The 27581-nt window shown below is 41.3% G+C and overlaps 1 protein-coding gene across 1 annotated transcript in view; it reads right to left on the bottom strand.

Annotated features, from left to right (window-relative positions):
• The window catches only part of CCBE1 (collagen and calcium binding EGF domains 1), a 102135-nt gene extending 74763 nt beyond the window's left edge, over positions 1-27372 (bottom strand). Inside the window, exons 1-2 of the mRNA XM_074813276.1 lie at positions 27265-27372; positions 27045-27125 (exon numbers count right to left, since the gene is read on the bottom strand). Coding sequence (XP_074669377.1) covers positions 27045-27125; positions 27265-27365 — 182 coding nt within the window. The 5' untranslated portion in view covers positions 27366-27372. The remainder of the gene's footprint in view (positions 1-27044; positions 27126-27264) is intronic.
• Positions 27373-27581: the final 209 nt, after the last annotated feature.

The following is a 27581-nucleotide window of genomic DNA, read 5'->3' as shown; positions in this document are numbered from 1 at the left end:
ACTACTAAACCATCACCAAATCAAAGCCTCTGATTTACTATTATTTTGATGCATTTTCTTTTCATTGAGTACAAAACATCAAAAAACCCCACAGCAGCAAGGATGCTGCACCCAGAACTCTCTTCCAAAGGCAGACTGCAACCTCGACACCGACACCACCAAATACACAGTCCTATGGTAAATCAACAGGAAAAAGAGACTAAAGCTCTGCTGAGGTCAAACACACTGTGCTGTCCTACCACACGAGTTAAAGATCTGGTCTGAACTTCATACCGAGCCTTTCTCTCAACATCATATAAATCCTTGAGAAATTAGTTAAACTTGGGGGTGCAAATATGTCCATCTACCATCACTGAGAAGCACCAAAGAATCACAGCACGTGTGATACTTAAGGTCTCTCTTAGAGCTTTGAACTCCCAAGAAGTCAGTAATCAAGTGCCAATCTTGTCCTCAACTGAAGAAGAAAAAATTCCACTGTTGTTGCTGATAAGTCAACCATACTACTGCTGCCTAATTGCAAGAGTGCTGAAAGCAGATGGGTTTTATTTTTGATTTACATGCGCAACTGCCTTCCTGACCAAATTGTCAAAGCTTAAGATAATTATCTCAGAAGATACTGGATCAATTAACTCATAGACCAAAGACAGGGCACAGATGAGAAAAGTATGTAAGAAAATGGCTTGTAGGCATCCCTGCTGGCTCAGGGGAGGCACTGAATGGGTTGTATTCCTCACTACAGTGTCATTTTACCAAGCATCATCAACATTAGAGGCTAAAAATGTCTTTAAATACGTAATATGAATTTGCATGAGAAATAACACCCAAGAGATCACACTAGTCTGTGAGGATTTGCCTCCCACTGGAAAAGTATTAGCAGACTGTGTAATGGACATAATCTTATCCAAAAATGGAAAGACTAATATCATTCACATATAGCAACATTTAAAAAAGCAGCACTTCTGACAGGAGGATTATGGATCTATTTGTAGCCTCAATTAATTGTGTGCTATTAGCAAGCCCTTTGGGTAACAATACAGCAGCCGAAAGTTGATGTTGCAGCTTCCAGTGTGACCAAAGACCTCACAAAATAGTTTTTTACCCAGTGTTGGCTAACTTTTTCAGGGCAGGGAGTCCTCTTCAGTTTTCAGTTTGTATACTCATCTACTCTACATTCATTAATGACTACTTCATTTCCTGTGGCTATATTTAAAGCCACAAAGTTCTTGCTCACACAAAAATCTCCTAGTCAAGAACTTAACCCTATTAATTCTGCACTACCAGGAAAGATCACTCCTGCTTATGTCCAAGGAGAGGATGTCCTGGCTTGTTTGGGACACGACCATATTTCCTATCGCACATATCTGTCAGGCAGTCATTTATCACCACAAAACCAAAACCAGATGTTACAAAACACCTGCTATACTTTGCCCAGTAATAAATAATCAAATCACACACCCTTTAAACACCTATATTCAAAATACCATGCAGACCATAAAAATACTGGGCTCCCACCTTAAAAAAAATACAATTCCATAGAAAATCTTATGCATAGCAAAGCGTATTTTTAATCTGGAGAAAATGTGGTTGTGTTATTAACACTTGAAGCACACACAACCTATTAGACCTGTACTAGCTCTCAGTCTCATTTTATTTACAGCCTGGAACAGTGCTTGGCTGTCCGGGGATGTCCTGTGGATGTGCACAGTGCAAGTAGAGAAACAGATTTTTCTCCCCATTTCTGGGCATGGCATCCTATGGAAACAGGAAATTACTCTAAACATTTCTTCACTTTAAAATACTTAGAAATTACATAACTTCGAATTATGATTTTAGAAATAAGTAGCCTGTGCTTTCTTATTGATAAAAGATGAAAAAAATGTGTTTAAGAAGAGGCAAATACAAAATGGTTCAAGGATACTAGTCTTGAGCACAATTTTTTCATCATCTTTAATGATTTTGATGTTCAATGACATTTACCTTTCTACAATTTGGGATGGTTTGGGGTTTTTTTTAGTAACTAATGTTTTTGCAGCATTACTGAAAAGAGATTATATAAAATACAAGGTTTAATGCTAGATATTATATCAGTATTATAAGCAATCATGTAGAAAGAGCTCTGTTAGGATTGGTAAAATGCAGACTGCAGTCTGGTGACTGCAGAAGGATCTATTCACACCTTGTTGAAGATAAAAGTCACTTGTAATTTCTGTGACCTAGTTGATGCTCTATTTCTATCTAATTGATATCCCAACATTTTTCACAGTGCAGATGTAAATTAATAGAAACTTTTGACAGAACTTTTGCATTCTCCATCATAGCTACAGGATCGAGCTCCTGTCTCTCTGATGGCTATGTAGACTCCAGACCTAGAGGGTTCGAAAATGGAAAAATAAGTTCTGTGTTTGTGCTCTATGAGAAGGGGAGAACAGTCAGCTCTGAGAAATTTTAATTCAATGAATTGTGACTTCAACAAAACACATTCCTGTTTTGTGTTATTTGGAGCAGAATTTTCCTTTAGTCAGATTTTAAATGGTTGCCCTCAGGTTCATTCATTATCTCGCTTGTTCTTGATAAGTTTGCAGTTTAGGAAATCTCTTCCCAAGTGTGGAACTTTGGAACAATTTCTTCTCTGCTGGCCAGTTATTTTCAGTCCCTAAAAAAGAAGCCAGGCACTCTTCAGAGGTAATTATCTCCTGCTGGGCATCTGCCATTAGAACAGAAATTACAAACCAGCCTCTCAACATTACCTGCAGGCTCCTACGGAAACAAACTAAAAAAAAATCTGTAATATATTCCTTCCCTCTATTGTTTAAAATACATTGTAACAATATGAAGTTGCAATACTGGCATCTGTTTTAACTTCTTTTTTTGGACTCTGTTACCCAAAACTACACCTTTTCTTTGGAGAGGATCTCAGAGATATTGGGGATGTGGTAGCAGCAGAAAAATAATGTGGTTATCACCCATCTGTGGGACGTGCTGTTCTCCCAGGGGATGCGGAAATCTTATTAAGCTGTGTAACGAAAGACACTGTACATGGATATTTGTGACTTCTCCAACTGTGGGGCAATTCATGCTGAGCTGCAGATGCACAGTTAGACTGTGGGTATGGAAAATAGCTTAATGCCACCATCGAGCGGGATGGTTTAACACTTTAGGATACATATCGTTTGAAGACCATGACACTGTTAAATGCAAGCAGAGCCATGAAACCGGCTCTAGCTCACAGCTTATCTCACATTTACTTGATTAAATGGTCATTATGATTTCAAAAAGCCACAGCAGATGAGCCAAGCCACTCTCATGAGGCTACGGGCCATTTACAAGAAATGCATGTTAGGGACATTTTGAGGAATAAATCATCATCTAAGCAGAGAAAATGTGAGTCATGGGTTTTACTGAGAAAACCACCACCTTCGTAGAGCCCAGCTGAGACACCTGGCTGGCAGGAGGGGAGGGTGGCTTTAAGGCTATTCCCCATGCCTCAAACCACCATGACTGCATAAATTTGACATGCTCTGTGCAGACAAGGCATTTGACTCCTCATCACCCTGGGTTTCATGACAAAGTCATTCAAAACATAAGTGATGCCAACAGGCAGATCTGATGCTCGGCAGAAGGCAACAGATGGAAAGGGTCCCCTTGGTCTGTGAGTATTTGTCTCTGCAAAATCGATGTGTGACTGTTCTTGGATTATGGTCACGTGACATACAGCGTTGTTAAAAACCACCAATAATACAGGTGTTAAAGCTGTTAAAAAATGCACCCCAAAACATATCTTTTCTTAAGTGCGTGATCTGCTGTTTACTAAGTGTTTACTGAAACTGCTGATGTGAATTAAGTGCAAGGTCCCAACCACAGCACACTCCCGGGGCTGAGTGAACAAAGACGGGCAAAGTCAGCCAAAAGAAAAAACAGAACAAAACCAATAAAAACAGCGTTCCTAACCCCTCGGCAAACTCCATCTGCACGCAAACAGAAAGCTGCATAAATCTGTCTCAAAGCCACCCCCTGGACAAGCACCTTCCAACTTGGGTTTCCAGAAAAGGCCTTGTAGACATCCCTGCAGTTTCTGGATCAGCAGAATTTACGTTCACAGATGAACGAAGATACAGCAGTAAGGCATTGCTTGTGAAACATTCCCATATTATAGCAGTATGGATAATAATTTTGGCAGTAGTTACCAACAACTTCCTAAGTATCCCTTTACAGATGAGCACTTTAAAGAAAGAACATGTCCCTATTTACCTTATTAGTTTAAAAAAAGAGAAAAAAAATTATTTTTAATTAACATTAACATGTCTTAAAAATAGTATCTAAACAAGAAGGGGTGAAACAGCACAATGCAAAACTTCTTACAAAGTCAATGAAACTTATCTGCAATTTTCAGTTGTAATTGCACTTTTAGCTTCTCCCCTCTTTTCCCATATTCTTCTTCCAGGATGCAGGCATACTGAAATGGAGTAAGCTGGGAAAAATCCTTAACTTCAACCTTAGCCAAAACCTAAAAATAATAAATCTTTCTGAAAGGAAGCTAAAAAAAAAAAATCATTTCATGTTCTATCTTGAGCCAACAAAGATGTAAAAATAAGATACAACTAGAATGCAGAAATCATTGTGTTTCAACTACAGCAAAACAGGTCTTCCAGGTTTTACAGACTAGCACTAAATATCTGGCCTTCGGTCATCCGAGATATGATTATTTCAACTACATACACTGAAATCTGAATTTTAAAACAATTTTCAAAATGCTGCAGACTTCAAACTGTAATCTCACCTAAAGAAACCTTTGCACACTCATACAAATACGGTGCTATAAATGGTGCCTTAGGGAATGATAAAGAGATTTTATTTATAAATATATAAAATAATATATAAAAAAGAGATGAATATGTAAGATTATATATGTATTATATAAAGTTTATTATATAAATTTTAAATATCATCCTACATATTTTAGCATATTTTAATATATTTATGCTAAAAGTAAAGCTCGTCTTAGGAGCACTTTGCTAAAACCAAACCTTCTCTGGAGTAATTCATAATGCAAGATTTCATATCTGAATGTGTAAAATCCCACTGAGTACAGTGATACTATCAATATTCCTATCAGTTTCTAAGTAAACTCTATTTGTCCAGACATTTATGGGCACCAGCAATGATGAAAAGCCCATTAAAAAATCCTTTGATCATCCTCTCTAAGCAGAGCTTAAAATCATGCATTACCTACATTTTCAACAATATCTGACATATTTTTAATTTCCTTTCTCTTGATGAACTGCATCAACCATTTGGATTTGTTCAGCTGTTTATACTCCACAAGCATGCTAATCACACAAGTGATAAATGCAATCACTTGGGAATTTTGCATTTTCAATTGACTCTCAATAACTCTTACAATTATAAACATTAGGTCATAGTCCCAGAGTCTCTCTTTAAGGAGGCAATATATCCTGGAACACCATTTTCCTTGTGTGGTCTGAGCTCTGAAACACCACTGGCAAAATGTCAGTGAAAACGCAAGCAATTTAGGTTTTTATCCAACAGTAAACATCACTTTGTTCCTCGAAACAGATCACTGTTATCGTGGGCACTTAACGTAACCTCCTACCCATATCTTCCCCACCCAGGCAGTTTTAACGCCAGTTGATGGGAGACGCTGATATCAGCAGAAGCTGGCTGCTATTATCAGGCACAGATATGGTTCAGACTTGTTGCTTGAGAAATAAAAAATAGTGTCCTCAATGAGATGCATCCAGCCCCCACCACGCACCCTTGCTAACAGCCCACGGCACCTTCCCATGGGAAACATGCAGAAGGATGTAAGGACGACGAGTGGGCTCTGCACACCCAGACCAGAGGTTTTATTTAGGGAGGCTCAGGACAGCTTTCCTCAAAATACAGGTTACTGTGTTCACGGTGTCCTCCTTATAGGATTTACAGCTCCTCTGGCTTCCCCTGAACATGAAACACCCACCAGTTGTGTCCTCAGGGTTTCTGTGGCGCTTCCTTTATTTCACCAGTGCTATGTAACAGAAATTAAAAATACCAGCCCAGTTTGGGGAAAAAAACCCACCCCAACTCAACAAATGAACAAATGCTGTATGAGTATCTAAACACCTTCTATGTGGACTAGATTGTGAGATGGTAAAAACTAATCTATATTGGAGGAAAAAGCAATTTTTATACCAGCTAACAATGGAGCGATCTCTTTCCCCCAAAATCCTGCATTGCTTGGGGATTTAAGAAAACGTACCCAGTTTCTATTTCGAGCATAGAGTTTCCTGTGCTGATTTCATTCTGCAGTGTGCATTAAGATCACATTCAAGGCAAGTGAAACAGAGATCCTAAAACCCACTAAAATTACAGCTGTTTCCTCACTTTATCTTTTTTTTAAAAATTATAGCAAGCTTACAGCTGTCACAGCTTAAAATACTGTATCACATCTTCCTGTAACCCAGGTATAAATTACAGATATCAGGCATTGTCAGATTCTACAAAGTGCTTCCCAAACTTGATTTTATATTCGGATTTTCATTTCAGTTGATAGATACAGGCGATCGTACATTGCCTGAGAAAACCTTACTTCTGATACTTCTCAAGAGATTAGAGATAATTGTGTTCTTCAAATCTCTCCCATAGTATTTGGTCATTTCAGACTTTTCCAAGTCAATGTTTCTTGAGATCTCCACCCATTTTTGCTAAATTGTACCCCTTCTGGAGATCCCTGCCAAAATAACAGCATGAGATACAGTTATTGGCTTTAGAACTGGAACTGTACTTTCAAATCCTGAACTAGACACAGCTCTTAGCCTTTAACAAGTAATTACATCAAAAACATTTGGCTTATTTCTAGCTTCCTTTGTTAGGTGCCACAAAAACATATACTGGGAAAGAAGATGGAAAAAAAAAAAAAGTGAAATTGGAGGATGAGACAGGATACAACTGTGGGAAGTGTTTCCAGCCACCTAATCCATCTGAAAAGATGGGCTGGCTCCTCAGTGGCACTGAGGTATCCCCACAAGCTCCAGGGACAGTCCCTGTCAAAACTCAGGTAGTTTAGGCATGGGATTTGCTTTAGTTCAATATTGCATTTGGGAACACACTGACCCACAGCAAGTAACTTCATCATGTCAACATCCTAATTTTTTTGAAAAATAAGCATGCAAACAAAAACACCCCATGAGCTAAAATTCACTAGTTTACTTTTCTGTAAAATGTTTCATCTAGCTCATTTTACCTCCTGGTTGTTAGGTTGTTAAACTGACAAGAGTATTACATTTCACTTGAAAATTTCATCAGGATCTGGAAAAAGTTGTTGGTACTGTTTACTTGTTTTTTTTCTATTCTGTTTGTTTTATATATGAAGTTACAGAACTGTTACAGCACATGCCTAAATCAAGTAGCCATGCAACTGCATTACTCTAAAATTATTTTCCAGTACCCCTGAGCCCACCTCGCAGTTAGTCACCAACTTGTGTTGTGGCTATTTCTAAAGAGGTGTTCATGACCGTGTCTAGGACTAAATGTGTCAGTAACTCTCATATATTTGGCAAGCTTGGGCTTCTTCCCATTAAGCATTCAGAATGCCTTTGGAGATGGTCTGCTGCTGTGACTCATGATTGAGCTGTCCTTCACTCATGTCTCAAGGACTTGAAAAATAATAAAAAGGGCAGAATCTGCCCCAAAACCTCTGCTATTTGTGGTAATGACCCTTAAATACAGAAGGTCAGGAGGAAACAGCTCTGAATATTGGGTTGGAAGTTAAGTGCGTGTTTGCCTTGACTTCATCCTGTAAATCCTCATTCCATAGTAAGATCCTACTCATGGTAATAATCATCTAGGTTGAGCATTTCTACACATGGCAGAAATTACAGGCACAGCCTCTTTTTTTCTGGCCATTGAGTCACTTCAGACTTGGTAGAAATTACTTTTTCAAAGACTCTTCTGTTCTTATTGGCTAAGAAATACATGGAGGAGTTCCACGAAGCAGAGAGCTCATTCTAATAATGCTAATTATCCTGTTTCGAATCCCTGTTTACAGTAGTATAGAAAGGATGTATTTTGTCTTCTCGTGGCCTTAAGCAAACTCGAGGTCTGACCTTGCAGCCTCTGGAACACAGTCACGTCTGTTGGGGAGATAATATCGCTCATGTCGCTGCTGTATCAGCTTTCTGCTGGCATCAGTTCAGTTCTTCTTATAAGCAACAATCTCCCTTTTCTCAGCCCTCAGCTCATTTGAAGATTTTATTGGTGCAACTGCTGCCTTCTCAGTTACTCCAACTTTAAGGGTCACCGAAGAGTCAACCTCCAGGTCAAGTCTTTGCTCTGTTACTATTCACTAACAAGCATCTGTGAAAGTCACCTAAACAAGACAACTCACCTCTTCACTCTCCTAACGAAAGAAAGCAAAGCCAAGATATCCCAACCTGCATACCAGCAGCCTCTGGATTAGATTTAAGCAGGCAGCATGCATGCAAAAAGTTCTCTTTTTACATGTGTCTTGAGACATCTAATCCCAAAACCACCACTTGGATCAATTTCATAAAGAGCAAAAGTTCTGTTTTTTGAACAACACCATCAGCTATTCCCCAAAACTGTATCCCTGGAGATACTACATGATTGATGCTCAGATCTGTGGATCAGGTACTGAGAAAAGCATACTCAAACATTTTTCTCCACCCTCAGAAATGACTACAATAAAATACTGTTAACTAATTAAAAACCTAATTTTTCAAGAATTCATGCACGTTCCTGCCATTAAAGCTTTAACTCAATTTCAACTTCTAAATCATTCTGTACAAGAGACTTATCATGATTTAGGTCCATGAAAGAGACTCTGACATTTAAAAAGCCCTACATTATCCCGCTAGGATTCAGAAGGAAAAGTCAACATTCAGGGCTAGACAAAGCATGCTCTGCTCTAAGCGTAGATTAGTAAGTTCCTTGGGAAGACCTTCAATTTAAACACAATTCTGTTTTATAGCAAGTATCTTCTATATTTCCTTGTTTTGTTTGTTTCCAGGGATATTTGTTCCCTGTTAACAATGACAAAGGAGACATTCATAAAGAGACAGCACCATCACAGGATGTTGAGTACAGCTATGGAAGTCATTCAGACAAGAGATAAGATTTCCCACGTTCACCTCTTTCAATAACAAAGCTAAAAGCCCAGCCAAAATGCCAGAGAGGAAGGAGCACCTGATTCTAGGGCACCAGGCCATGATTTCTAAGACGGAGGATTTCCAGCCTGCAGAAGTCACCAGTGGTAAAACCAGAGGCACTAGTGCAAGTGTGAAGGTTAGAGCTGGTGTCCCTAACACCCCAAACACCTCCAGGCCGGAGTAACCGTGACCACAACATGGGGACTGCTGGTTTGTCAGACGTGAGGTTGACACTAGCACTTCCCACGTGACCTGGGAATACACTGGCTCAGCTTAGCCAACTAGAAAGTTGGTTACATGACATATGTAATACCGTTTCCCACAGCATTCTCCTGGCAAAACTGGCTGCTCACGGCTTGGATGGGCACACGCTTCGCTGGATAAAAAACTGGCTGGATGGCCGGGCCCACAGAGTTGTGGTGAACGGAGTTAAATACGGTTGGCGGCTGGTCATGAGTGGTGTCCCCCAGGGCTCGGTTTTGGGGCCACTCCTGTTTAACATCTTTATTGATGTTCTAGACGAGGGGATCGAGTGCACCCTCAGTAAGTTTGCAGATGACACCAAGTTGGGTGGGAGTGTTGATCTGCTCGAGGGTAGGGAGGCTCTGCAGAGAGACCTGGACAGGCTGGAGCAATGGGCTGAGGCCAACTGTAGGAGTTTCAATAAGGCCAAATGGCGGGTGCTGCACTTGGGCCACAACAACCCCCAGCAGCGCTACAGGCTTGGGGAGGAGTGGCTGGAGAGCTGCCAGTCAGAGAGGGACCTGGGGGTGTTGATTGACAGCTGGCTGAACAGGAGCCAGCAGTGTGCCCAGGTGGCCAAGAAGCCCAATGGCATCCTGGCTTGTATCAGAAATAGCGTGGCCAGCAGGGACAGGGAAGTGATCTTACCCCTGTACTCGGCACTGGGGAGGCCGCACCTCGATTCCTGTGTTCAGTTTTGGGCCCCTCACTACAAAAAGGACATTGAATTACTCGAGTGTGTCCAGAGAAGGGCAACGAAGCTGGTGAAGGGTCTGGAGCACAGGTCGTACGAGGAGTGGCTGAGGGAACTGGGGTTGTTTAGTCTGGAGAAGAGGAGGCTGAGGGGAGACCTCATCGCCCTCTACAACTACCTGAAAGGAGGTTGCAGAGAGCTGGGGATGAGCCTCTTTAACCAAGTAACAAGCAATAGGACAAGAGGGAATGGCCTCAAGTTGCACCAGGGAAGGTTTAGACTGGGTATTAGGAAGCATTTCTTTACAGAACGGGTAGTTAGGTGTTGGAATGGGCTGCCCAGGGAGGTGGTGGAGTCCCCATCCCTGGGGGTGTTTAAGAGTTGGGTCGACTTAGCGCTGAGGGATATGGTGGAGTTGGGAACTGTTAATGTTGGGTTGATGGTTGGACTGGATGATCTTCAAGGTCTGTTCCAACCTAGATAATTCTGTGATTCTGTAAGGAAGAAAATTACTCCGCGTGCAGTTTTGCAAGCTAGTGAGCGCGTCTGAGCTACGCAGCAGAGGGAAGACAACTTTGCCCAGTTACGACCTTGCATATAGATGCCTGCAAGGCCTCATCACCATGTCCAGACTTCCCAGTGCAAACTAGTTCCAAATCCAGAAGCTGATTTTCACATGAATATGGCACTATGCCTAACAAGACCAATGTCTTAAAGCTTGGTACTCAACATCACTCAAATAGCTATATAACTTTTAATTTAGGACCAGCTTGTACCTTTCCAAGAGGGATGTTGCTTCTTTCCATCTCTAAACCACTTCCCTCTTCCCATCACATGGGTTGTCCCTGTTTCTGAAAGCTCTGTCATAGGTGTGACTCCTCATCCTTGCAAGTTAACAACTAGAATTGCACAGGCTATTCCAGCTGAGGTCTTGCCAAGGGTTTGCACAGTAGTATTAGAAGTTTCTACCACTACTGAAAACACTTCACTGCATATGCTGTGACACCACACTTGCCTTTCTCATTTCCAGTTCCAGGCTGTCCCGTAACCAGACCTTTCCTCTTGTGCCTTGGCCAGCTGATGAGCCTCTCCAGCACCATAGAGACAATTGCCCCAGTACTTCCACAGGGCCAGATAAATTTATTTTACCTACAACAAGCTGCCTCTTTAAATGATACATGGAACAGCAAAGGGTTTAGGCAATCCCTGTTACGGATCAATTCCTGCCAAGTTTTGGCCACTATTTATTTTCTCTTATTCCCAAACATCTAAGTACCAGAGGTGATGATCCACCAAGCAAGAGTGTTAGAAAAGCACAAACATTCCAGCGATTGCATATATCCCTCTAGGAAAACACTGGAGAAAGTCTGACTAGAGTGAACATCTCTAAAGCAGACAGAAAAAGCAGTTTTCTCCCCTGAGATGCACACCCCTTGGCTCTTCTCAGACTGCTGAACAAAGGGCATTTCAGAGCACTTCCTCACAGTTCTGGATGCCCCAGGGGAAACCCTGCCTCAGTTTCTCTTTGAATTCTAGCAAGAAGCCCAGAGTTTTCAAAGACATAATTTTCCCCTTATTTAGTTAACAAGGTTTTGCCTCTTTCCCACCGTGGCAGATGGGGTTTCGGGGATGCTCATCCTGCATCTCTGCATTTCCAACTCCACACACCCCAGAATGAAAATGGTCCAGGATTAACTTTCTGTTCAAAATCTGTGCATCTTTGCATTTGTGATCAGATCCATGTCTTTAATTTCCTCTCAGACTCACCCCCATGGTACCATGTCACACAGCACACTACTAGGGACTGTGGTGAGGACAGAGTAATCCCGCCATGTCCTGGTGCTGGCAGAGGCTTGTCCCTTCTGGGCATATCCAATTCCTGCTTTGGCAGACTTACACATTCTCCCCAGACTCCTGATAAGGCTGAAGTGTTTTCCATCTCTCTGCTTACTTGCAGCACTGTTTAACAAAGCTAAAATATTTGCAAGCAAATAAAAAAGAAAACTTTGAGGCAACTTTGCAGCTATCTGTACAGAACTGTGTGAGTTGAAGTCATACATCTAGGAAGGAAAAAATGGAGCCCCATAATCAAAACCACTGCTGAGACTCTTGGATAATCAAGAAGGGGAAAGAGAGAGTATGTTCTGCCTTGGCATTTGGAAGCAGTGCACATAACCTTAAAATTAAGCGTCTTTTCTGCTCTCTGCAGTTCAGGAATGTGATAAATGTAGGAGAATTCAGAGAAGAACTAGGAGAGTGCTCTGAGGGTGAGGAAATACAGAGCATCATCCTACCTGGCTTGTCAAAGATATTGAACACAGACTTGATCATATTTTAAAATTAGATTTGTAATCTGTTTTTTTAAAATTATTTTTCATGTCAGTAAGTTACAAAGTGCTAGCATATACAGGAATTAACCATCCTTACTAATCTTTTATTCCATACACCTTTACTTGAGCACAGGTCCTCAGATAATACGTAGGCATTCGACTCCTACCAAAACTGATGGAGTGAAGCATCTGAACGGATATCCCTTGGGGCATCACAGGGCTGAGAATAAACTTATGCTGATCTTGACAAGACAGGGCTATAAATACAAAGGCCTGCTTATACTTTCTAGTGAAGATACACCAGTCCATTGACAATTTCCAACATTTTAAAAATGACACATCTTTATTTACAAGCAGCCCAGAACTGCTGACTATCCAAACTATGCAAGAAACAAGCTTTGGTTTGTTGGTTTTTGTTGGTTGGTGTTTTTGGGTTTGTTTTTTGGTTTTTTTGTTGTTTTTTTTTTTTTAAATTCTGTATTACCCACAACCAAAAATAACTTTAAAAATCTATGGTGAGACAGAAAAGTGCTAAAAACCCCAGAACTTAAATGCTTATATGCAACAACTGCTGAGTTAGACAATTCCTTGTAAAATACAATCAAATTACGTCATCCTGAAGGGAACTGGGAGACATTTCAGAAAGCTGAATTCCAGGGGCTGAATCTCATTTTCACCATCACTTAAAGCAGCATAAATCTAGAGAAGCTCAATCAAAGCCAATGGAGCTACATCCAATTTGCACTGGTGCTACAAAACAGGTTTTTACTCTTTTTTGTTCAGACACTAGAAAACAAACACGGGGTATTCCTGCTGTCTTGGATGAGACAGTAATTTATATAGCATTTTTATGTGTATATGCTGTCATATCTGCACCTAAACCTCTTCCAACGGAATTCATGCCCTGACATTACAGACAGCTAAGACAATGCCAGAACCTTCCTAACTTCAACAGCTGAGGTGCTAAGTTTATAAATAACTTCCTTTTGATTTTCAGCTATATGCTATAAAAGGAAAAATTAAGGGCTCCAAGGCTAATCCTCCATTTAAACACTGACTTTACAAAGGGAATGACTGACAATCCAACTGTAACATATGAACTACCTTGGAGCATTTAACACAAAGGTACATTGTGGAAAATTTACTTTTTAAGATGGACATAAAAAAAATATTTGTAAACAGAAACAATAATGGCTTACTATAAACCATGCAAGCAAAAAGCAGTAGGTGTCTGTGCCTCTCAAAGTCTTTTAAAATAGTGCATCTAGTCTGAGTGAAGCAGGCAAATAAGCTGCCATGCTCTATGTGTCTTGTCATTTTTACAGCTGCTACCAAATAATAAAAAAAATTCTTTCATTTACTTGTAAAACTCATACTTCAGTAAGAAGGGCACAAAAAAATTATTCTCTCCAAGAAACTAACAGTTACACTTCATAAAGATATCACGAAAGGTTTCAGGGAGTCTTCTGAATGGGGAATGTCTTCCTGCTATGGGGCAAAAAATGGAAAAGTATCTTCAAAAAACTTCATTTTGTCTCCAGTAACAAAGAAAAGCTTGAACTTATGTAAAGCCAGCAGTTTAGCCATTTCTGTATTTATCAAGAACCTGCTCCTCCAAAGAAGCCTTCCTCAAAACCAGATTTTTTCATGTTATATAAATGGGCTTAGGAACTACAGTTTTAAGGAACAAAGTAGCTTTTCATTCAGATATTGATACCCAGCTGTTTGACACTTGACTTCCAAACACAAATTTTGGAAGCCTCTGGTTTTCTCTGCCATTATCACCAGGCAGCTTGGGATGATGTAAGGATTCATGGTCCAAGTCTTCTCCACAGCATCCCTGTTTAGCTAACAGGGCAATCAGGGACAGTAGCATTTGATTAGACCCACTTCTGAAACTCATGTTCTCAAGCATTTCCCACATCCCACCAATCGCATGCCTTGGGAGCGAGACATTACATGGACTTTTCAAGTTCTCCAGTGTTGCTCTGCAGTTTTTTTCCATGTGCATCCCACTGTAGCAAGCAGGATATTGAATCTTTTGAAACAGTTAATTTCTCACAACTGAGACTGGATTTCAGTAATAAACACTTGCTGTAATTTTTCATCCTCTGGGCCATTATATTTCCAAGAAGCAAGGTCAAGATGCCATTTAATAAAATGATTGTTATATTTGTTTGGTTCTTTCATCCAAAAGAGAAGCCCTACAGAGAAAAGCAACAAGTTGGACAATATGGAATACAGCCAGGGTCTTCAGCCCTAATACACAGTTAAGCAGAATCTGAACACAGGAAAGTTTCCTCTCTATTTCATCCTGAAAATATATTTGTCCTGCATTAAATCTTTGTCAACTCCTTAAGGAAAATTTCTTGGAACAATTTTCTTTTCATTGGAACAACTTATAACTGTAATGGCTGTAAGGTCAATGAAAATGTCTGAAGACTCTTCTTCCTGGTACTTAAAAATATCCAGCAGCCCATATTGCAAACAAGGATGTGTAAATAAATATATATGTACATGTTAGCCATTCTTACTCCTGACTACTTGTTTTCTGCAGTTCTTTTCACTCCACCACAGCTATTTTCACTGGAGATGTTCCAGTGATGTACCATTAGCTTACTCCCACTGTGGAAATATTCTGGATATTTTTGCAACATAAGAAAACATCACAAAAATCTAATTTGTCTCTCAGTGGATATGAAAAAATATATTTTAAAAAAGGACCATTTTTTCTTATCTCAAACAGTAGCATTTTGTTGAACTGGAATGAGAGCAAATCACCATAAGTAAACAAACTCTAGCAAGTTCTTTGAAGATTCAATTTATGGTGGTCTTCTTTGCTATAACAGGAACATTACATCTTCAGTGTAAGCTATCAAGTTCTTTTTTCTGTGAGGCATAAATTAGGCTTTTTTCTCAATTTTATAGCTGGAGAAGTAGCTAATAATGACATCCCATAGTAAACCTTAGTGGGTAACTGAAGGCAGAATTTCGCATGATTTGGCTGCTTGAGGAGCACAGAAATTTAGCCCAGGATCTAGAACTACAACTCAACTCCTGGCAAGTCTATCCTAAGCTTAAACAACGTCCTCCCAGGATCAGAGTGCTCCCACTGATGTAAATTTGGAGGGGCACCGTCAAGGAGCCTTCCAGGCCCACTCAGTAAAACTGCAACTCAAATATGGGTCAGTGAGAGGACCACAACCAGCACAAACAAGACTCCAGCCAATAAATTCTGCTTGAAAAGTCAAGCAGAGAACTTGCTTCTTTGGTAAAATGCATTCAATCTGCTTTAACAACTTTTTGCGTTCTTTTTTTTCATGGAATGCAAAGAAGAATTATCAAGAAGAATTCCCAAACTGACGCACTTTGGTATGGATCCAGGGCAGTCAGTAGAGCTACGGAAATGCAACCCTCTGCAAATCTTTTCATACAGCATCTTTGATGTCTGTGCAGGGGACCAAGAGCCATTCTTTAACACAGGTGAGCTTCTAAGAATAATCAAGAAGGGACCAGTCTTACAAACACATTTGTGCATGCCAAGTAGTTTTCTTGAGCTTCGGTGCCACACAGATAAATTTCTGCAGGAAAAGGACCTAATTTAAGATCAGATACAAGGAGAAGATTTGAATGCACTCTGAATCTACTTTGAACTCAGAGATGCCAGGAACACAGGTCTGTCTTCATAAAACTTCTGTGGGTAAAGCTCTTCACTGAGGTTGGATCACACTGAACTTTTAATTTCTCTTTAAGAAGTTTTAAAACTAAGAGGAAATAGGACATGTTAACTTGGCCTGAAGGATAACTCTTTCCCTTTCCCCCATTGGTCATATACAGAGAGAACAGACTGAGCCTGGACTCCTAAAGCGGACTCTTAACAGAAAGGTCTGAAAACTGGGAAGTGTCAGGTTGTCCCCTGTCTCCCTCACTCATCTCTAATTTACTGGGTTTTGTCTGGAAGAAAGAAATGTAGGGAACTGAAGGGTGAGAGTGGGCAGGAAAACACACTCAGAGGTAACATCTTAGCATCTTCTGTTTTGCCATTAGGCAAGCTAGAGGGCAAGCAGGTCAAGGTAGAATAAAAATGTATCCCATGTTCTCCATTTTTAATCACATTCCATTTTGTGTTTCTGCATTTATAAAATCAGAAAAGCTTGAAATGAGAATTTTTCCATGAAAATTCCAAAAAAGAAAACAATGACCCATTTGCTATAGGCTCCTCATCTCTCAGTTGTGAAACTTAAAGCAGTTTCACTAACTGCTCTCTGGATATGCATTTGTAGCCTCCTGGGAGCAGGAAGTCCGGTGGAGTACACATACACTTTCTTCAGGAAAAACAAAACAAACACAAAAAACCTAATGAGTTTTTAAAATTCAAACACACATCAAAACAATCTTTCCGCATCTGCCTAAGCAAATATACTGTTTTCCATATAAGCAGCATATTATGTAACATATCAAGAAGCCAACATCTGAGGCACCACAAGAGTCACAGTCTGAGGCAACGCCTGCCTGTAGACTGACTGGGCCATCATGCAGATCAGCAGACCAACCACAGATGGGTTCATCATGTTACTGATTTTCAAGCAGTGGGCAGAGACCAGCCCAGACTGCCAGCATCTCTGTCTGCCACTGCTCCTTGCTCCTGCCTTAGGCAGCTGCAGTTAAAAGCACATATCCCCAGGAGGATCAAGCATTTACCAAACAGTAGCTCTAGTGACCCCCGGTCCCTCAACTGTCTCTCTCACTCTCTACTTCTCAACCACTAAGATCTACCAAAGACCCTCAACCCCATTTTCACTCGTTTTTTCTCTTCCCACAGATGCTATTACAAAGATTAAATAATTTTCCCTTTGGCTATTTTTGTTTGAATTATAACTCATTTCAACTCTCAAAGGCAATAATCTCTAAACTAAGGGGTTTTGTCAGAATTCCAGAGATCAATGTTTAGGAAATGACACCGCTTTTTTGGTGCAGCTATGATAATAAACTCTAGAATGAAAATTGAGTATGATAATAACATCTTGTTGAATAGGCAAGATGTCAGATTTACAACATATATTAAATGTGTTGAATGTGATCATAGAGATATTAACATTCCACTGAGACATTGGGCAGGAAGTTATTTACAAGGAAATAACGCATTCAATAAAGTTATTTGTTCTCTCTTACAAAAAGAATTCTGAGCATACTTTTTTCGGTGTGTTTTCACAGATTTCTAAACTGTCAGCATTACCCATTACTCGTAAAATATTATGATAATACTTCATGTATTTCTTCATCCATTTTGCAGACTGTATGATCTAACTTCTTGGATTTACATGTCTTGTTACAGAGAACTAGGTGGCCAACCTTCCCCCTCAAGGGAGGGTAATGAGACTATAAAACCAACATGAATACTGCTGTTTTACATCATAAGCTATGCACCACTAATTTCTCCATAGAAAGACTATTGTTTGTCACACACTTGCTAGCCCGGATGAATATTGTCCTATATTTCTCCAAACTCTCTCTCTAGTGTAACTTGCCTTTGATTTCTAATAAGCCTATTCTTTCTCCAAGAACAATCCAATTAAAAACTCAGATTATAGCTTTGATTTTGCCTCTCTTTCCCACTTAAAACATTGCGTATGCACACTTTAGCTCCCAGCTCATTTGAAAAGGAAGGAGAAAAATTCTATTTGATTTGCATTTACTACTGAATGGCTGGTAATATTAATACAGTGAATACAATCACTGTGTATGTCACCTTATTTAAATTCCAGCACAGATCATCAATTAAAATGGATGTGGTTAGAACTTAAGTTTAACAAAAAATCCAGAAGTACATGTTTTTAATAGCTGGATGTACGCTAAATGCTTTACAGTCTCATACTTCATTTTTTGAACCACGATCAACAATGAAATCGACACAACATGATGGAAAACACTCTTCAAGTGAGAAGGATTTTCCAAACAAAACTAAGCTCTGAGATTACTGTCTGCAAGCGAAATTGTTTTTCTTTTCGACTGTTAAACAGAGCTACCCTCAAGGAGATGCAAACAAATCGCTTGCTTTTCCAAGGCCAAGAAGAAAACGAGTCAGCACTGTATGGATTCAGCTCTCCATTGTTTCTGCTTACAATTGGAACAACATACAAGAAACAGCAAAGTAGAGCAGTAGAGTGACATTTGCTACTGTTAGTTTACAGAAGAAGCCATCATTAGTTTGAAAACTGAAACCAAGCAAACAGAAAATGGACAACAGAGAGAAAAAAATTCTGAGCAGAATTTGAGGAAAGTTTTTTTTACTGTAAATCAAAGTCAGTTCTGCTTATTTGGATGGTAGGCACATGTCTCAGCCTCTTAGTAAGCATGAATTTTAAAGAGAGGAGCCCTGGAGTGACCCATATGGGTCTGTAGGAGACATAAGCAACACAAGCAAAGGTGTCCAGAGCAGATCTTCTCCCTGTCACTGACTTAGCACAAAGCAAGCCCTCTGCCATCCCCAACAGCTCCAGCTGAAGTGACACTGATATTGAACACTCAGCAATGACTCACACATTGAGAGAAAAGTCATCTCAGGACTCAGGGCACTGCGGTGGAGACACAAACAAAAGATTAAACTCAAGGTTGTGAGAATTCAGCACAATCTCAATGAAACGCAAAATCGCACATGCCACAAATGACCAGCATTGCACAAGAGCAAGCACAATCTGAAATGTGATATATTCCAGGTACAGTGTCTCTGCAGATCTGTCAATCAGTGGTACGGGCCACACCAGGTATCTCACACATACCTGCTTTGTGTGACCTAGTTGCACACACACAGTAAGTGCTCTGCTGAGCATGCAATGACAGAAAAACAGGTAAGCATAGCAGAAGTCTCACAAGAAGTCAGAGAAAACCTGTCGCCCACATGCTCTTCATACAGGGCAGTGGCTTTCACAGCAGAATACGGGTAGTCCCATCTCATCTGTGATGTCTGGCAAGCCTGTTCTATTTTTCCGAGCGCTTTAAATATTTCATGTTCAACTGCTTCCCAGTAATTCTGTGCTATGACAATGAACGAAGGCAATCTGAACTGAGCAAAGACTGAATGGGCAATTTAAATATCCATCTGTAAGGTGTTCCTCTTGCCCCCACATAGGCCTGCACTGTACAGAGGGGGAGGGAGATTTTCCAAACTGAGGAAGGAAGGAAGGGGAGAGGCTGTCAAGGGAAGATGCATCAGCTCCTGTAGCTTAGCTCCAAGTCTAGTTGGGAGAACTGGCATCCTCCCTGGGGTGCATGCGTGTGTGTTTTTGTTTGGTTTTGGCTGATGTTTTGTTTTCCTGGGTTCTACTTAAATAGAAGCCTGGAAGCATTTAAATTATACTTCTTTGGGGAGTGATTACCTCCCTTCTATCACACACGTATCTGTCACACAAACCACCAGCAAGTTGCAATTTTTCCCTTTTTATGTCTACATTCTTTTTTTTTTCTGCCTGCTCCATGCCTGTTTTATTTTCTCCTTTCTCCTCCTTGCTGCTCTGTATCTTAATCCTTCCATTCCTGCCTTTTCTGTCTTGCCTGCAATCTGTCTTGACTGCCATCAGTACAGAACAACCCAGCTCAATGGGTCTCTATCACAATGGGAGCAGTAATACAAGTATTAATAACGTCCTGCTGTTAGAAAGAGAGACTGCAATCACTTTTTTAAGGACAAAGCAGCTTGACCTTAGGGAGCATATACAATACTTAGGATAATTACAAAAGTCATATTCCCTTTGGCGGCCTATTTTTATTACGTATTTCGTATCAGCCACGGGAGGCCCTGAGGCTACTATTTTGTTTGTCTGGAGTCTCTGAGCTAGACGACATGCCCAGCAAAGTCAGTTCATATTTAACCCTATATTCTGTAGATGAAAACCATAATGAAATGCACCTGGACTTCATTATTGATCAAACCACCAAGGAGGGCACTTATCATAAAGCTCTTGGCTTGCCAGTTTTAAAATTCTCCAAACTGCTTTGATGTGAACATCAAAAACTTCTGGACTCCTGAACAACCATTTGCCAGACCTCATCCTTTGCTTGTAACACGTCCTACCTCAGTGCACCTCTCACAGTAATTATGCAACGTTCTGGAAGATCACTAATTATATTGGTTCATTTTGGAGTGAACTGGCTGTACAGAGGAGACACTGCACAGTAAACCCACAGCAGCACTGTGTTTTGCTGCAGGATGCCAGCAGCATCCACATCTGCTGAGATCTCAAGTGTCCCTATCGAAACCTTATCGAAATTCAGTCAGAATTAAGATCCTTAGCCTTAGCATCTGAGACAGCAAAGTAACCCAGAAAATCACGGCCACCCAAATACGGTATGGAAACCTACAGACACGTGTGTGGCACTGGTGTTACTCCCAACCAGCAGATATTCACAATGTGTCTCAGTAACTGCAAGCAATCTGTTCCCTTGGCAATCACAGCAAAGGAAATTGAATCAAACAAAAATCTGACTGCAGTCAGAACTATGACACTTAAAAGTGCTACTTTCAAAGCAACAGTGAGAAAAAATTCTAGGAAAGCTGGGAAAAATGTCAGCATCATTGTAGCACACACTGTTTTGTAAAACAGTAGTGTACTAAAGCAAAATTTTATTTATTCGTATGTACATAAACCTACCTGTGATGACAATTTTCAGGAAGATTTTTTTAAAGATGCATATATAAAACAGACAACAAAAACTTTTGAACTAGGGGAACACTTACATTTCTTACATCTCTTCATAAACACCATGCTAGTCAACAAATTAGTAGAGTTGGTACTAGTGAGGCTTGGAGAGCAGCACTCCTTCCACAGATGTACCACATCACAGAGATGCTGAACACATCATTTTCATGATGAGGGTTTGATACGGAGTTCAAAAGGCCCAACACTATGTGCTTGTTCACAGGCTTCTTCATAGGGTGAATAATTAAAAAGTTCTGACACTCCTCATTTTCAATCCAATCACCAAGTAGCATTGCTGCAGCTCTTTACAGTAGCGCTCACAGCCTGCATAGGCACGTTTCAGATGTTGATGCTACCCTGAGTGATCACAGATTTAGCAGCTCGTGGCTCTTCACCACTGAACTATGTGTAAAAGAAGACTTGTTAGTTTACTGAAATGTAAAGAAACTCTTTTGGCAAAGGTGGCATTACAGCTGTTGTGTATGTTTAGTTTTCTAAAATCAAAATTCAAAATCATATCCTCTCTTAAATTTTCAGCAGATTCCAGCATGGAGTGCATTTCTCTGCAAGACAACTGGAGATTAAGCAGTACTTTAATCAGATAAATTTCTTGCATTTACTGTTATATCAGTTGGAGCTCTTTCAATTCTATTAAAACTGAAATGGTCAGCAAAACTTCAGAGGGAAAACACAATGGCAACAATAAAAAAGAAATCTCTAAAAACAAAAGTCAGAAGATAAAACAACAAAATGTCATCCTTGCTTACTCCAGCTGAAAGCTTCAAAACTGTATACAGCAATTTTTTTCCTGTTGGAAAGCTCTGCAACTGCTCGTCAAGTATCTGGGAACCAGGAATTGCATATGGTCCCCAAGGGCATATTAGTGAAAGTGCTGCTCTTTGTGAAACAGCCACAATCCAACTTACTTGCAATTACTTTTATCTTTTAAGAATGTGCAAAATGATACAGTCTATAAAAATACTAGGCTCCACCAGCAATATCAGCATTCAAAAGAGTAAAAAGAAATGCTTTTTGAGGCATGTGATCTCTGGTTAGCATCAGAATTAAGTAGGGTGTAAGTATACACGCATTCTCTTCCGCAATACATTTGAATTGTCTTTTTGTTATGAAGCGTAGAGCAATCTTTCACAGCAAAATTTAAAACCTGAAATGTAGGGAGGGCCTCTGCAAAATACGTGTAGCTGCTAATTATCAGATGAAGAAGCTGACAGCCTACACTGAAATATGTTCATCCTATCTAAAAGACCATTTGCTTGCAAAATACTACAAAAACGTTACTGATTAAGTTCTATGCCAAGATTTAAGCCCCACAACATGGGGCTTGTTTGCAGATATAAGTTGTAAAGATTTGCCTCATCTTTAAAAAGATTTTACCCTCATTAGCTAGACTATTCTGCCAAGCACTCTTATTCTAAACCTCCTACTCCCTGCTGGTCCTGCAGAAGGAAGGAGCAGGAGTGGCCTCCATCACTACACACACAGAATTAGGGTATAATATGTTCTTCGAGGAACATGCACACTTCATTTTCAGCAAAAAATGCAAGAAATAGAGAGTGCTTCCCATGATGTCAGAGAAAGATGGATAATTTCTCTCACCAGGTCAATAGTCTATTTGTTTAAAACCATCAGTTTAATCAACTAATTTAGTCAATTTTATTTGCAAGTTGAGAGGGAATAACACTAATAGTTTCAGCTGAATAAAAGAAAAAAAGACAAACTCCCTTTGCCCATGAAGGCAATGGCTAAACTGTTTTTCCAGGCTATGCAGATCCAGGTTCAAGTTTTCATCTGTCTGATTCACTCATGCTGGTTTCCTTAATTCAGCCCTTTATTTTTATCAAAAATTTCTGAAAAGGGGCAAAACTATTTCTTTCAAGTCAATTTACAATATTATTTAAGTGTCTAGTAGACAAAGAGATTTGCACAGTCAGGGGATACAAATATTCTTGAGGCTTGAGTCTTCCTCCAACTGGTGACTGGCAAACAGCTTCCCATTAGCAAATGTTTCTGTTAAGTCTCTATATTGTCTTTCTGAATCATTTTCACTACAGTCTCTGAATTGTAACTGAATATAGTATTTCGCTCTTCTAACATATAGCAGTTAATTAGGTGATCAAGTTTTGCTGGTTTTTAAAAAGGGAGTAACTCCAGTTAATAAATTGTACCAGACTAGACACTGAGCGTCCTGAACGTGCAAGTGACATAATCACTACCATCCCCTTAACGGGAACACAACTACACGATCAGGATAAAGCAAGATGCTGATGTTCCTTCTGGACCACAGAAACAATGTATGGTAGCACTGTTTAAAATGAAAATGAATGAAGGAATGTAATTAAAAGAACTGCTGCTAAAATATACAAACTGAATTGTCACATGCAAGTGACACACACTTGGAAGCACTGAAGAAAACTGCAGTAACGTTCATGCAATTTACCATGCCAACAAATTGTTTAAAAGTGTATCTGAAACAGGTTAACAGCACATTCAAATAGCTGGAGAAGACAGTAACATGTGATTGGGGCCTCATATTCTCACGCTGCCCAAATTTCATCAAATCTGATGAATTTTGCATACAGTAGGAACTCAAAGGCTTACTGGACCATTACATTATCAACAGATCTGCAGAACTTATTCTCTGTACCTACACGATGGGGCCATTAGTACCAGGTACTCTATGCAGTTACATACAAGAGTTTAAATGAGATTTGCACTGAAAAGACATTGTACAAGCTCCCCACTGCTTTTTGCATCTGTTCCTCTGTACTCTTATGAAAATAAATACAGAGAACATCTAAAAAAATAAAAATCAAACTAAGCCAAGGGCCAGACTGCACACATTCAAAAAGAAAAAATACATCTAATTATGTACAAGGTTGCTATGACCACAGGGAAAAATGCCAATATATTCTCAGTACTTGGCCCCACTTTTGGCTTGGCCCTCCATTTGGCTCATCTTTATTCATGAGTAAATCTGGTTAAAAAAAAAATTCAAGAAATATTTTTTGTGATGAAAAGATGATATTTTTATTGAAGTGCTCTGCAAACATACCGATTTTCCTGAAAAATTCCAGCAAGAGGAATAAAAGAATGAAATTGCTTTCAGTCAAGAATTTATGCTTTGGGAAACTAATTTTGGTCAGGAATTTTGACATCTGACTTCAAATGTATTTAGTTTTTTTACTTAACTAATTGTACAGCAGGTCATTAGTAGTGGTGCATGTTGCCTCGTGCCTGATGTGTTATGACATGAGGTAAATTTTTTGTCAGTTTAATTTCTACACAAAAGGTACTTTGACCTAGAAAAGAAATTAGGTATGTATGCTAATAGTAACTAGCAGCTGACATTAACTATCCTTTTAAACTATCTCTAACAATGTATATAAATTATTGTATTATTCATAATTATTGCCATTATGAAATACTGTGAAAAGACTGTCTAGGAAGATAAAAAATGAAATTTTGTAATAAAAATTAGAACACCAACATCAAGTTTCTCAGAAACCTGGAGTGAAAGTTCCTTAAAGCCACAGCTGAGTTTCTGTCCAGCTGAAGTTTTTCAAATGTTCACTGTCATGCCAAACATGAAAACTGAATCCTAAAATACCTGAATGTCCCATGAAACAAAACCCACCTCAAGGCACCACAGGATTAGTTGACACTTGCAAAGTTTCCTGTCATCTTGTTAACAGCCACCTCAACCTCAAAATATTAATGAATCTTATATTAAAACGTGTTCTGCCACGGTTAATCCCATGTGCTTGCTGGAAGCACACCTCGCTACCAGGAGCGACGGGGATGCTGCTCTTCCCCAAAGGTTCACCATCACGGGTGGGTGATGCTGCTGGTCCGCGTCAGAGCGTGGCAAACCTCCAAGAGGCAGGACCAGCAGCTCACCGCAGCACTGGCATGTCCTCCCTGCATAGCTGCTCTGCTGAGCCACATGCCTCTGTTTTGGAGATGCTGCCCTGCTCTCATGTACACGGACATCATGAAAGAGAGCTCGCGGGGTGGGAGATGGAGCCCTCCTCATCCAACCTTAAAGGTTAGAACTTGAAAACACATGATTACGTGGAAACTGACTTTTTAATTTTTTAAAGCAAGGCAGATCTAGCAGTCATAGATACAGAAAAGGTTTGAGAACATGAACCAGAACAACTGAGGGTGCAATGCAGCTCTTTGGAAATGCTCATTCACAGTCTGTGCTGGTTTGGGATGGTGAATACCGCTTGGGATTGTGCAGGGGGGGAGCTGGGGAGGGAGGCAGGGCTCTGCACAACCAGAGCCCAAAGGTCAGAAATACCTCAGAAAGGATGAAAGAAAGTACAAGTGGGACTTGGCAGCTGGACAGAGTCATGCTTTCTTTGCACAGTGGCCCGCAGCAGCCGGTGGAGCCTGTGAAGTCCTCATCCATTACATACAAAGCAGACCCACTTTGCTCAGACAGATTTTGGGACATGCAGTAACCAGCAGGACAGTCGTGTGTGTGTTGCTTTATGCAGCTCCTACCCTGGCTTTTTTCTTTCAGTAACTTCCCCACTAGCATAACCTTGTTCACCCCTGTGCTCTGCTCCCAAACCACAGATACGCTGCAGGTCCAACCAAGTACTCTCCTTCCCTGCAAAACCTACACCCTGCCTCTCTCCAAAAAGTGCTGCATGCTACAGAGCTGCTTATAAGTGGGCTCTGCCTCACCTTCACAGGGAGAGGAGAGAGAAGATAAGGGAAGCAGGGAAGGGCGGTCTCCAATCCCTGCAGAGCCCTTCCCAGGGTCCATAAGGATGCTAATGCTGCTGCTGAGAACTGGGCAGTGGTGTGACACCTTTCCAGGTGGCTGTGGCTGCCAGAGGGCATGAACCAGCCCCACGTGCCTGAACAAGGGACAACGCTGCTGCACCGTGCGTCTGCAGCTCTCTAGTATTTGTGCCAAACAGAAAACACTCTGGGAAGAAATGGACGATCTCTGTAACACTTTTCAGAAGCATTAATGTGCCTTATCATTTTTCTGGTATACATAAGTGGCTCCCTGACACACACAAGCATACACACACAGGCAGAGCACAGTTGCCTCCACAAAGTAACCTCTCACAAGAAACATAGATAAAGCATCTCATCAGTGGGGATGGGACTAATCAGAGGACATCAGTAAAGGACTACATGTGTGCTCACACTTTGTGTATATTTCTCCAAAAGCACATCTACTGTCAACTGTTCTGGACATTTGTCATCATTAAAACAGCTTTAAAATTCTTCTGAAAAACAGATGATGTTTCTCAAATACACAGCTAAAAAATGAAAACTCAGGGTTGGATTCATCTGACTTAATTTGAGAGGCCTCTGATGAAGTCTCCCACAGAGCTGGTTGCTGAGAAGTTACTCATTCTGAGAGTATGATTCATATACCTAAACGTAAACGTCTTTTGGGTGGCATGAATCCAGTTGATCTCACTGATTATCTTACAACTGATGCAGCTATAGCTCCAATGCACTCCTAGACATCCAGGTCAGAGGAAGCCTCTCTCGCAGCGTCTGATGGCCAGGTTACAGCAATCACACACCCTCTCCAGCGATGCCTCTGAGGTGGCATTTGCAGTGGGTTACTAAAACCTTTCACTGGGGCAACAGCAGCATTTGCCAATGGAGATGCAGAACACGAGAGGGATGTGACCAACTTATCTGTTCCCCTGTGCGTGGGGTGGTAGAAACGCCGGGGTGGGATACCACAGAGCAGGGGGGAGGCAAACAGATGTCACAGCTGCTGTCCCCGCGCCTGACATCAACACGCGTGTGTCCCTCGCACACACCCTCCCGCGGGCTGCGAGCCCCGAGCCGCGGCCACGCGTGTGTCCCGCAGCTCCGCGCACCCCCCCGCGTCCCCGCTCTCCGCGGCGCTCACCTGAAGCAGGTGGTGAGCTCGCCCGTGGGCTTCAGGCAGGGGTAGCGAGTGGTGGCGATTTTGTTCTCGGAGCAAACCTCCCTGCAAGGCGGGGAGTCGGATTATTTAAAAAAAAAAAAAAAAAATTAAAAAAAGAAGGTGGCGGTGGTGGGATGGGGGGGGTGGAAACGCAGAGAAATGCGCGGGGGTCCGCGGCGGGGGGGGGGGGGACGACACCCACCTGTCGCCGTCCTGTGGCTCCTCCCGGTAGGTCCAGGCGTGTCCCAGCGCCAGGAGCAGCAGCAGCCGGAGCGGGGCCAGGCTGCCGGCCGGCCGCCCCATCGGGCCGCCTCTCCCCGCCGCGCTGCGCCGGCTCTGCCCGCCCCGGCCGGCGGCGGGGCTGCGCCGACCCGCCGCTCCTCCCGCCCGGGCGGAGGGCCGCCCCCCGCGGCCGCCAGATGTGCCCGCGGGGAGGGGCCGCGCTCGCCCAGATGTGCCGGCAGATGCGGCCCCGCGGCGGGGCGGGGCAAGGCGGGGCGGCGGCCAGATGTGGCGGGG

This window comes from Strix aluco, chromosome Z (assembly GCF_031877795.1).
Source record: "Strix aluco isolate bStrAlu1 chromosome Z, bStrAlu1.hap1, whole genome shotgun sequence".
Taxonomy (NCBI): Eukaryota; Metazoa; Chordata; class Aves; order Strigiformes; family Strigidae; genus Strix; species Strix aluco.
The sequence above is the reverse complement of the archived record's forward strand: the minus strand, read 5'-3'. Positions and strand labels throughout refer to the sequence as shown.